General features: G+C 47.4%; 1 protein-coding gene across 3 annotated transcripts in view; it reads left to right on the top strand.

The window, feature by feature from the left end:
* Positions 1 to 491: 491 nt before the first annotated feature.
* Positions 492 to 12,546, top strand: part of MYB (MYB proto-oncogene, transcription factor) — a 28,737-nt gene continuing 16,682 nt past the window's right edge. Inside the window, exons 1-9 of one of the 3 annotated variants that reach the window (XM_054197253.1) lie at positions 492 to 663; positions 4,536 to 4,653; positions 6,265 to 6,336; positions 7,003 to 7,095; positions 7,497 to 7,717; positions 9,261 to 9,495; positions 10,333 to 10,413; positions 10,812 to 10,916; positions 12,239 to 12,496. In XM_054197253.1, coding sequence (XP_054053228.1) covers positions 641 to 663; positions 4,536 to 4,653; positions 6,265 to 6,336; positions 7,003 to 7,095; positions 7,497 to 7,717; positions 9,261 to 9,495; positions 10,333 to 10,413; positions 10,812 to 10,916; positions 12,239 to 12,496 — 1,206 coding nt within the window. In that variant the 5' untranslated portion in view covers positions 492 to 640. The remainder of the gene's footprint in view (positions 664 to 4,535; positions 4,654 to 6,264; positions 6,337 to 7,002; positions 7,096 to 7,496; positions 7,718 to 9,260; positions 9,496 to 10,332; positions 10,414 to 10,811; positions 10,917 to 12,238; positions 12,497 to 12,546) is intronic. The other 2 variants (XM_054197254.1, XM_054197252.1) reach the window with 2 other exon arrangements.

Here is a 12,546-nt window from a genome sequence, read left to right as displayed (position 1 = left end):
GCCAAAGGGCCACCACCCCGCCGTCGGCGGGAGGCACCTACGTGCCACCCGCTGGTGGTCCCCGATGCCCCCGGGGGGGGGGCCGCGCCGCCCCACAGCGGGACTCCCCTTCCCTACCCGCCGTGTCGGGGGGGGGGGGGGGGGGGCTGCCCCTCCTGCTCCGACGGCTTCCCCAACCAAAGCCTCACGCCGCGGTGAATGGGGGGGGTGGGGGTAGGCTGCGGCCGCGCCGTCGAGGGGCTGCGACTCTGGCACGGAGAGGGGGTATGTGGTGGTGGGGGGGATGTCCCCGCCGGGGCGGGGCGGGAGGGCCCCGTCGGGCGCACAGTGCCGATCCGCCTTCCCCGCGCCCCGCCGCCGCCGCCGCCGCACGGTCCCGCCGCCCGGCGCCAGGCGCCTGCGCACTGCAGGGGCGCCAGATTTGGCGGGAGGGGGAGTGTCCAAGGGCCCTTTGTTTGATGGCATCTCTGTTTACAGAGTTTACTCTTTAATCTCAACCTGTTTCCTCCTCCTCCTCCCGCGGCTCCTCGGCACTCCCGTGCGCGGCGGCGGAGCGCCTGGGCGCAGCCCGGCAGCAGGGAGCGGCGGCGGCGGCGGGCGCGGGCTCCCCCGTCCACCTCCCCCAGCGGCCGGTGCGAGGATGGCCCGGAGACCCCGGCACAGGTAACCCGCTTGTCTGCGGGCGGGGGGCGGCCGGCCCCGCTCCCTCTCCGCGCCTGTCAGACGGGGCACAGGAGAAGGAAGGCGGCGGCGGATTTGCCCAGATGGACGGGGCGGCCAGCCCCCCGTCCTCCGCGCACCTGGGCTACTCCGTCCCCGGCCCCCAAGCGCAGGGCGAAGCGGCCCCCTCCTCTCGGAAGCTCCGGGGGAGCGGCAGCCCAGCGGGACGCGCCGCAGAGCTGCCGCTTGACGGGGGTCCCGGGCCGGGCGCCGCACGCCTGCCGGACGCCCCGCAGCGGGGGCGGCGAGGGGCCGGGGCTCGCTGCCCGCAGGGGCCAGCGCGGAGCCCGGCGGGGCCGACCTCCCCGCAGCTGGACGGCAGGACAATGTCGGTCTGGCTCGGCGGCGGCAGGTAGCGCGTCCCGTCTCATTCATTCATTCATTCCCGGCGGGGTGGGACGGCAGGTGGGCGGCGGGGGCTGGGCTCGCTCCTTCCTCGTCTTTTTTTTTTTTTAATTTTATTTATTCTTGGCAGTGGCGGCCCGTTTGCCCCCGGCAGGGCGGCTCTCCCCCGCGGGGGTAGTGACGCCCTGCGGGGCTTGGCTTTTCCACGCACACGCCGCTCGCTCGCCACATGCCGGAGCGCGGCAGCGCGGGCGGCCAGCTGCGGGGGCTGCGGCTCCGACGGGGCCCTCGGACAGAGCTGTCACCCGTCCCCGCCAGCCCGCCCGCCGCGCTCCCGAGAGAGGGCGATCCCCGCCGCGCCGTGCCGTGCCCTGCTGTGCCGCCCCGGGGGCCGGGGGCGGCGGCGCCCCGGGGGCAGCGGGCTGCGCTGAACGGGACGGGACGGGACGGGACGGGGTGGCAGCGCCGCGTGGCCGCTCCGTGCCGCCGCCGCCGGGCGGGCGCAGAGAGCGGGGTTGTTGTCTAATTAGCCGGGAACGGCGGGTCGGACACGTGGAGGCTTTTTTTCCTCTTTCTCTTTGCAGCCCGGCATCCTCCCCTCTTCCCCTCCCCTTTGGCTGGGCTGTGACAAGAGGAGAAAGTCGCAGCCCTGCCTTTCCCTGCCCGACTGCCGGCGCCGTCCGGCGGGGTTAGGAAAGAGGACGGGGCGGGGGGGCTCTTTTTAAGGCAGAGGGGCTTTGCGGTGCGGCGGGAGGCAGCGGGCCGCGGGGCCAGCGCCGGGCTGTACTTTCAGCGTCAGAGCGGGGCTGTCGCTGGGGCCGGCGATGAATCACCCGGCCCGTCTTCCCCGAAGGAGAGGGACAGCCGCCGCCTGCCTCGCGGGCGCCTCCCGCAGGGACACGGCGGAGCCCCGGAGCCGCCCCGGGCTCGGCCGGCAGCCCCGCCACGGCGGCGCGGTGCCCGCCTGCCCCGCGGGGCGCGGCGGGGAGCGGAGCGGCGGGGAGCGGGGACGCCCTGGCGGGAGCGGGCGCGGGCGCGGGCTCTGCCGCGGGAACGGGCTCTGGTGCCCGAATTCCTTCAGTCTCTGTAGCAGCAGCAGCGAGTTATTTCCTCTCCACCCCCTCTTTTTCTTTTTTTTTTTTTCTTCTTCTTTCTCTCTTCTTTTTCCCCCCCCGCCTTTCCCCGTGTATCGTGGCACAAGGCGGTTGCCCGGGCGAAAAGCGCAGCAGCGCTGCTGCCGGGGGAGCGCTGGAGCGGCGGGGGCCGGCGGGGGGGCTCCGACCCTCGGCCCCTGCCGCCGCTCGGGGCGGGGGGAAGCTGCGGGGCTGCGGCCGGAGGTGCAAAAGCATTAAAAGTTTTAGAGCAGCGCTGAGGGCCCGGTTGGCTCAAGCAGTTACCGAGCGTCCCGAAATCCCAGGGCCCTTTTCTCCTGCTGGAGAAGGCAGGTAATAACAGCGGGGTTTGCTCAGTTCTGCGCTGCCAGCAAGGCCCCGGTTATTTAAATACACCGGTTACATTACTGGCACCGCACTTAAATCACTTTTAACCTGTTCGCCGCTGATGTTCTGCTGCCGTTGGCGGCGCGGCGTCTCTCTGCTGCGCCCGAAACACGTCGCCGCCGCAGGAAGTGTCACTGATGGATATGTACCTGGTGCTTTTACTCTCTGCGAAACTCATTTTCAAAATGATACTGGGAAATTGAGCCACAAAACTTCCTTTGGCATATGGCAGTCGCACAGCTGTCTCTCTCTGTCACTTAGAAAAGTGAATCTACTTTGAGCGGCGGCAGGGGAAGGAGCCCCGTTGGTGGCAGCTGGAGGGTGCGAGCTTTGCTGAGGCTCCAGCTGCGAAGCAGGGGTGCGTGCTCACCTTGGGGTGCAGAGTGGGGACCACCAGTCAGGGCTTCCCCCACACGGTTGCGTGGGCCGGGGAATAGGGAGTGAACGGTGAGGCCGGGCAGGCTGGAGGACTGCGGCACCGTGGGGGCGAGAGGAGGGTGGCAAGCGAGGGGCCGGGTGGGTGAGTCAGGGGCCACCCGGCAGAGGCTGGGGGAAGGCCACACACATCACGGCAGGCTGTGGAAAACTTCCTACGGGTAGCGTAGTTTTTATGGCACATGCCACAGGCCAGAAAACAGGGTTGAAGATGTAAGGTGTGATTAAAAGAATATCTGTTTAACAGCTTGCGTTTTGGAGGTGTTTGCAGCTTGACTAACAGTCTCTGTGCTTCATTGCAGCTTAATTTAAAAAGCGAGCTCCTGAAAATAGGTTAACGGGATAAACAATGCCCAATCATTTTACTACAAAATACCTTTATTTTAATGTCTTAGTCATACCTTAACATACCACAGCATACCATACCATCAGATATATCACAGTTTTTAAGTCTCATAGCATGACATTGTCTCCTTTCTAGCACTTGCGGTTATCGTCTCTTAGCTGAAGTGTCAGAACTGCTGCCTGTATCTTAAATATGAAAAATAAAATGCTGCCCACCAGAAAGACAGCTCTTGTTGCAAAACACTCTCTTTTAGTTTTAGTTAACTGGGTAGAGCAAGTGCTGTTTGCTGTTTGAAAAGAGTAATAGAGTCCTTTTTACCCATAGATAGCCTCTGGGGAAATCCCTTAGTCATGAATAAGGTGAGTAGCAGAGTATTTCAAAAACAGCATGAGGTATTTAGAAATAGAGTAGAGGTAATAAAGTCTTAAGTTAGAGAAATGGAGAGTATAAAAGGGCTCAATCATTCATTTGTCGGTTGCAGGATATTAAGTATACTTGTCCTCAGCTCTTGTCTCTCCAGACCCATAAGTATATGGGCTGTAATATAGCATTTTATATTAGAGCTTATTGCATGTTAATGTTACTGCTTACTGGCTTTACTTAATTATAGAAACTTTTGTCTTCACATATAGGGTCCATAACCATATTCCCAAACAAGATTATTATTGGATAACTTTTGGTGTTTATGCACAGTCTGTTTTATTTATAACAGTAACTATCTGTTATAACAGATAGTTATATTGTTACCAATAGCTCTATTAAACATACAAAAATGTCAACATTTGTCAGAATGTATGTCAGGAGTTAAAGCTTTTGAACCTGCACTTGTGTAATGGACACAGCCTCTAGTTCTCTTTATTGTCCCAAACATTGTATTTTAATTTGAAACCTTCATTGGTTGAAAGTTTGCCAAATGTGTAATTCACCACTGATCTAACAGTAAGAGCAGGTCTAAACATGCACAGTAATACGAAGGTTGCCAGCCCTTTGCTTGTATCTGTGGATACCAAAAACAGCAGAACCAGTTCAGAATACTAGAACAACAGAATGCAGAACAAAATCTTGTTGTGCAAGTTTTAAAACTTTTATCTGTGTAACCTTTGTAAGGGTTGTAGTGGTTTTTTTGTGCTTTGTAATTCAGCTCAAGTCCTCATGTTCCACTCTGTGTCTCGCTGTGTTTCCTTCTGCAGTATATATAGTAGTGATGATGACGAAGAAGATGTTGAGATGTATGATCACGATTATGATGGTCTGCTTCCTAAGACTGGAAAACGGCACTTAGGAAAAACCAGGTGGACCCGTGAAGAGGTAAATCCAAGTTCATCCATCTCCTGCATGCAAAAAGACGGAGAGAGCAAGGTCCACGTTCTTCTCCGAGTTGCTTATCTGCAAACTAACTTCAGTGACAGTCCCAAGTATATGAATGAGGACAAAGTTTTCGACCCTTTAGCTACACTCAGTGTTTTATTTAACTTTGAGGATCATTCTTGTCTTTTAAATAAAATGTATAAGCACCATTTTTTTTTATGTCCACCAAAGCAAGGTCTACGTTACAGGTGTGCGAGTCCCTGTGTAATCCCTGTTGGAGAAACAGATCAAGAGTCACCTGCAGCAATGCTTGATTGTTACTGCTGCCTCTTTTTGTTTGAAAATGGTTGCTATGCGAGAACTGACGTGTGTTCAGTGTCCCACAGCAGCAAACAACTGTGGCAGAAACTGCTGCAGTCCTTTTGTGCCATTTGAAATTTGCCCTTTAATTGCAGCATTATGATTCTGAGTGGAAATAAATTAAAAGCTGGAAGAAAGAAATCCAGCAGTACCAAAATTGAGCATTCAAGACGTGTTTTGTTTTTGAAGGTCAAAACGCGTTTTAGTCACGGTACCCTTGTGCTGACTTTCCGGGTAAATTGTGGTATTAGCCTCCTTTGCCAGGTGGATATCCTGTGGCCATTTAACTGGTTTGAGTTTATTGTGAAATACATTAATACAGTTCTTAAGCTATGTTTTGACTTTCTCCTCTCTAACAATGTATATTGATATATAAACAGTGGCAGGTCACTTCTTGCAAGCATTTTTTAATTTTTTTTAAATCATCGTCTGCTCTTACGGATGTGGATGTGTTTGTGACGTGGACTGGGAGGAAGGGATGGCCATGCAACCCAATGGCCACTTTCCTGTCACATGAACTGGGAGCATACTGGGAGGCGCTTGAGAGGTTGCTCCCCTCCTCTTATCTCTTGGGGCAGTTCTTGCTTGTCTTGCACTATCTCAATTTTTCCCAGTACATGCGATTCCTTTCTTTTGTCTTTAGAGTCTACATTTCTGGCCTTATCCTTAAAAATACCGGGCCAAATTTCTTGCTATTGTGAGTACGCGAGACTCCCTCACAGCGATCAGGAGCAAAAAGGAGCCATTAGCTTTATTGTGCATTCATTGTACATGGATAGGCAATGGGCAAATTACTGGAACTCCCATTACTTGCAAGACATATAAAGCTTACGGCTGTGATTTTCAGAGGTCCCCAGACAGCTGGGTGCCTGAATGTTACTGAATTTCGTTGTTATTCTGATGCCTGGCATCTAAACATCCGTGCCCTCCTATAAATCCAGTACAAGAATAACAGTTACATTGCTTTGAGCTGTAAAATGGGAATGTATAATGGGAGTCAAAAAACAGCACAGAAAAAGTCAGTCTTTCTACTGCAACACAGTAAAGAACCTACCAAAATCCACAGGAGTAGAAAAACCTCCTGGTTTAGGCAACTAAAAACATGAGAAGACTACGGACCATCTCCCCTTACACTCAGGATGCAGAAAAAGATGCATAAAAAGCTAGAAGAAGGTAATTTTTACAATGTATTTAATTTGCATTATAAGTGATTACAATATTAATTATGTCTGGTTTTTTTTGATGATTCAGGATGAGAAACTGAAGAAGCTTGTGGAGCAGAATGGCACGGAAGACTGGAAAGTCATTGCCAATTTCCTTCCTGTAGGTGGATATTGGTTTCTGTTTCCAGTTCTAGTGACATCTCTTTATCAGAGGTTTCCAAGTAAGGGAAAGGGGAGTGGTTGCTTTATAGTTACGTTTTTGCAGGAGATATAAAACATCCCCAGATGGACACCTCAGAAATTTATTTAGAATACTGTCGAAACCCTTACCTTCATTTTCCTTTCATTTCTCAGAAAGGGTTGGAAAAAATCAAACAAGCCAAAATGGGGGTTGGAGGGGTGTTGCGCCTCAATGCAACATGTGATGGTCAATGGGACACTGAAACAAAGTGTCTCGGCACAGAGGAAAAATAGCTTTGATGAATTGTAAGTGTGGTTTAGAAGATAATTGTTTTGTGAACACTTTGGCTGTTGTGGAAATACCGCATGTGAAAGCATGACAGCGATTGTGCCAGACGGTGAAGATTCAGTTTGTGCCGTTTTGGTGATACACTCATCACTGCAGGAGCGATGGAAATATTATCTAGTTCAGGGAGCAAAGTGATAGTTCAGCACCTGCTTCTCAGACACTCCATGTATTATTATAATATATGTCACTCCATATTGCTTACTAGTTGTAGCTGAAATACATTGGGAACAAGCGTTATCACTTTATGTTCTTCTTGTCTAATGAATGATCTACTTTGCGTATTTTACATTTCACTAGAATCGGACAGATGTTCAGTGCCAGCACCGATGGCAGAAGGTACTAAACCCAGAACTTATCAAAGGTCCATGGACTAAAGAGGAGGATCAAAGGGTAATCAGTTTTCCTTTCATTCTGATTAGTGCCTTAGTAGCGGATTTCATGTGTTGGGGCAAAACTCCTCGAGACTTCGGTGGTCTCAACACTAATACGGCCAGAAGCAGACTGATCCTGTGGTTTCAATGCTTAGTATTTGTGTATTTTTCTACACAAATTAATTAATGTTCCTTTACAGCACTGTAATGTAGAAATGCAGTCCAGAAATGTCTTAACTATTACCGGATTTTTCCTTTGGGGTAAAAGTATAAGTGGGAAGTGGGGAACCTTAACTGTGTGTTAGTTTTACCGTGGCAATTTTGAGAAATGTCATTGAAAATGTTGTTCCACCACAGAAAAATTTCATTGATTCATTATGCATCGTTAAATACAGGCAGTTTTTATGTCCTTCTTTGAAGGTAATAGAACTCGTGCAGAAATACGGTCCAAAGCGCTGGTCTGTCATTGCTAAGCATTTGAAGGGAAGGATTGGAAAACAGTGCAGGGAGAGGTGGCACAACCATTTGAATCCAGAAGTGAAGAAAACCTCCTGGACAGAAGAGGAAGATAGAATTATTTACCAGGCACACAAGAGGCTGGGAAACAGATGGGCAGAAATTGCAAAGTTGCTGCCTGGACGGTAATGACATATACCTTTAGCTCTTAAATAGGGAATAAAAGAAAAAAGCTGCAGGTCTGAGCAGTTTGTTTCAGTTGCCTTGGGCTGCACATTATAAATCAAAAAATTCTGGAATCAAACCCTGGAGAGCCAGTGACATTAGATGTACGTTTTTCTCAGTGAGGAACTGTTCTGTTTGGTCAGTACATGGAACAGTACGCTATTTTTACATGCTTTTGATGTTTGCCATAGGTAAAAAAACCCAGTAAGTAGAGCAAGACCATAACAGTTTCCTAAATGTCTGTGCAATCTTATTTGTGCTTGCAATAACTGTCAAAATTCAAACTGATTTAACAGTGAAGGATCAGGCTCTGCAAGTGGAACTTAATTTACATTCAGCTAAGGGTATGTCTTTAATATGAAACCTGTTCTGTTTATTCAAAGTGATTTCTTCAACCTTTGTAATTGCTCCTGAGTCACCCAGATGATTTTGAGCTGTTAAAAATCCATGTGTAAACGAGGAGAAAATGAATTCCTCAAACTCTGGTCCTGGAAGTACTTGTCTCATTGAAAGCTTATGCAGACCTTGCATATAATTTCAGAGATTCAGTATCTTATATATTCACTCTGGAGTAAAAGTGACTCAACATGAAGTGTAGTCAAGCAAATAACGTAAGCAAGGGAGAGGTTTCCTTTCCCATTTTTATTCCTGCTATTTGGAGAAACATCTTCAAGATCTAAATATAACGGCTAAGATCATGACAGCCTTTTAAGCGGCATTCCATAGGCTGCTTTCACCTTCTAGAAGAAAACAAGAAAGGCATTACTCCTTAGAAAGTTTTTTTTTATAGCTTCCACACATCACGGATACCACTTTCAGCAATACTGTGTGGTGGCGGGGATGTTTTTCCAATAGAGGAGCGGTTACTAAGCGTACTCTTAAAATCTCACAGGCTTGATAAGTTTGCTTTTTTCTGACTCATGAATGTGAGAATTTGCATCTCAGTTTTTCTGCAGCTAAGAAAAATCCCAACAGCTTTGTTTACTGAATTTGTGTGTATAGCGTGATGTTGTCATTGGCTAGGTGGCCAGTTGGAAAGCTGCTTGGAAGTCAGTCTTCTCACAGCTGTTCTCCACAGTCTTTCTTTCCAGCAATGAGATACAATAAAACTCCAGTGCAATATTAAAACGTAGGAAGATGATGTTGGCAGCCCTTTAGGGAAACCTCAAAGGGGTGTTAGCCTTTGCAGTCACCTCACTTCATGGGAATGAGGTGAAGCTGAAGTTATTCTTTTCTTACAGTTTGAGGACCTAAGGCTTAGAGATTGCTTCAAAAAGTACACAAACAGCTGTAGCCCTTGTTTTTTCTCCCCTGCCTTTTATACTGAGCATCTTTCCTGAGAGGTTGAGAGCAGTATTTGTAAAGGTGGGGGCAGGAGGAAGGTCAGAGAACAGCTCGAGGTTTTAACAGAAATGCCAACAGCAGTTTCCTGCCCATTAATCTCAGTTAGAATTGGAAACGCTCTTTTTTAAAACTCCTCAAGCGTATGTATTTGTGTTACAGAACTGATAATGCTATCAAGAACCACTGGAATTCCACCATGCGCCGAAAGGTTGAGCAGGAGGGCTACCTGCAGGAGTCCTCCAAAGCCTGTCACTCCTCAGCCGCCGCCAGCTTTCAGAAGAGCAACCACTTGATGGCCTTTTCTCACAACCCGCCTTCTGCACAGCTGCCCGTGGCCGGCCAGCCCCCGCTGAGCAGTGACTACCCCTACTACCACATCTCTGAGCCACAAAATGTAAGCGCCTGAAAATGCGGGTTTGGGGGTTTTTGGGGTTTTTTTGGTTTGTTTTTTTTTTTTTTTTGCCTTTGCCATGCCTGATTTCAGGAAGCGTGAAGGGTTTTCTCCCAGTCTTGGTGGACTTGTGTGTGTTTGATGTCAGGCGAGGACCACCTTGACCTTGACTTTGACTTGTTTCAGTGATGAAAATACGTACATTTCAAATTGATTGCCGGCATTCAGGTGGTGGAATCGGGTTCAGCATTTTTAACATCTTGTAAGCAGTGAACATGTTTCCAGCACTGTTTCTTCTAGGGGTGAACATTACACTTGTTGAAAATCAGTCGAATGGGGTTAATTCTGTGTTCTATGTCAAAATCTCCCACGTTCCCTTCAGTAATATTCTGTTTGTGGGTTGCATGTCAGAACCAAGTAAACAAGTATTGTTTTTAATCTGATTCCTTTTCTATTAATGATTAATAATGAAACAGGCTGCTGCTTCAGACAGTTACATTGTAGAGTTTTAGATGATAATAAATTGCATCTTTTGCACTTTCACTTCAATTTAGAAAAAACTTACAAATGCATCCATAAATTATTTATCTTTTGTCATTCAGGAAGGGTAGATATTTCATATATGAATTTTCTTTCTTCCGCTGTAACGCTCACTGTCATATTCCTAAAAAACTGTTTACTTTTCTTGTAAAAATTATTGGGTTTTTTTTTTGCTATTTCATGTCCATAGCTTATAAATATTAAGTAGCTAAAGCCACAGTACGTTTAACACAAATTTACAGTGCAGGCAGACATCATGATAGAAATAATAACTTCTAGTTTCTTTGCTTTTTGGCCTAGGTCCCTGGTCAGATCCCATATCCAGTAGCACTGCATGTAAATATTGTCAATGTTCCTCAGCCAGCTGCTGCAGCTATTCAGGTAGATAACTTGAACATAATTTCAAGAGTCAATTTGTTAAACGTTTGATAAGTCAAAATGCAGATATTGTACATTAAGGCAACGTTTTAATGTAATAAGTGTGAAAGAGAGAAAATGGGGAAGGTGGGGGTGTTCTAACATGGCTAATAATTGCTTCTTTTGAAGTGGCTTTAAAACACAGTAGTTGCCATCTGGTGTGATAGCTTCCACTTTCTCCGTTTCAAATGTCTGTACTGAAATTCAGCAGGGACTTTAGTAGTGGAAAACACAATTGACGTTTGTTTCATCTTTGAGTCTAATTTGGCTATTATAACCACAGGACGGCAAGCCATAAGCATTTGAGTTGCTACATCCTATCAGACCTTTATCTTTTCTTTTCCCTTAACTCTTAATTTCAGAGACACTATAATGATGAAGACCCTGAGAAAGAAAAACGAATAAAGGAATTAGAGTTGCTACTAATGTCGACTGAGAATGAACTGAAAGGGCAGCAGGCATTACCAGTAAGATTGTCACTGTGTGCTTGGATGGAGGGATAGCAGCGTTACCCCAGTGCCTGTCTTTTTAACTTTTTACTCCCCCTCTGCCTTCAATACTAATCAAGGCTCTATATTTCCGTTTTAAAAGGATGAAACATAGCACATGTATAATCTGTATTTGCTTTGTAAATTCTTTTATTGAGGAAAAAAAAGGCAAACAATTTGCAGGTGTTTTAACTTCGCAAAGTGGGAGCAGGGCTGGGCTCTGTAACGTGATGTAATATTGGAGACACGGTGATTGTACAAAGATGAAAAATCCCACAGATCTTAAATCAACGGGATCTGCATTTCTGAAAGTGTGCAATGGTTCATGTGATGAAAATGTAGTGCCTGTGTATTAGATTTTTCCTCTCTGTTGTATTCTTTCTTTCAGCTGTGTTTTATACACTTTGTAAGCTTCAGACTTGGTGCATGTTTGACAGTTTGTTTTACTTCTCCGAATAATGTTAGATTCTTCATAACTGCATGTGTGGAACAAATGCTGGCTATTACTGAATTCTCACACTTGGTTGTATGTGCCATTGGATGTTAATGTGTGAAAAACCTTCCGTAATTGCTTAACACCATCACCAAAGCCAAGAATCCCCAAATCTTTTTAGAAGATAGGTGATAGCCAGCAGATTCTTTTTTTGGGTAATATATAAATTAATAGTAAAACAACTGCATGCGTGATACGTTAGTTTGGCCACTTTTTAACTTTAGTTAATGTTTTGCAATTTCTTCTGTTGCATGATCACACTGGAAAGAAACTTCTGTTAATTTGTTCTTCTGCTTTCCTAACCACGTTGATTTGACAGCCTCTTCATTGCATTGGTGTAAGCTGTAGCATTAGACAGGGATAGAAGAAGAAAAGGAGATAAGCAAACAAAAGCAACTCTAACTCTTAAACCCTTCAGCCTTCTACAGTGCTGAGCGCTCAGTAGGGAAATCCTGCCGTTTCTTGCTCCTCGCAAAAAATGACCTGCAGACACTTTTTGAGCTTTTGGAGTAACCCAGTATGAATTGATTATGCGTTGTTAGTAATGATATATGCTCATAATCCTGGAAGTAAATTGTGAGGTAACTTTGGGATAACAAATACAATGCCGATATTACTTAAAACGAGATCTTGCACTGATGAAAGGAAACATCTTGACAATTGTTTCATAGGCATAAGCTCTTAGATGATGATGCAACTACTTTTATCTTTCCTCCAGTGGCATCTGACACCTTGTGCAATTTCATTGCTAAGTTCCTTCTGCCTTCTCCCCCCTCCTTTTCTTTTTTTTTTTTTCTCCTTCCTTTAGACACAGAACCACACATCAAACTACCCCGGCTGGCACAGCACCACGATTGCTGACAGTACCAGGACCAGTGGTGACAATGCACCTGTTTCCTGTTTGGGGGAACATCACCACTGTACTCCATCTCCACCGGTGGACCACAGTTGCTTACCTGAGGAAAGTGCATCCCCTGCACGGTGCATGATTGTTCACCAGAGCAACATCCTGGATAATGTTAAGAATCTCTTAGAATTTGCAGAAACACTCCAGTTAATAGACTCCGTAAGTAGACTTGCCACCTCAGGTGGATTCGTGCGTGGTCAAGGATTAAG

The sequence above is a fragment of the Rissa tridactyla genome, chromosome 3, assembly GCF_028500815.1.
Source record: "Rissa tridactyla isolate bRisTri1 chromosome 3, bRisTri1.patW.cur.20221130, whole genome shotgun sequence".
In the NCBI taxonomy this organism is placed as follows: domain Eukaryota; kingdom Metazoa; phylum Chordata; class Aves; order Charadriiformes; family Laridae; genus Rissa; species Rissa tridactyla.
This window is presented reverse-complemented; position numbering and strand designations above follow the sequence as displayed.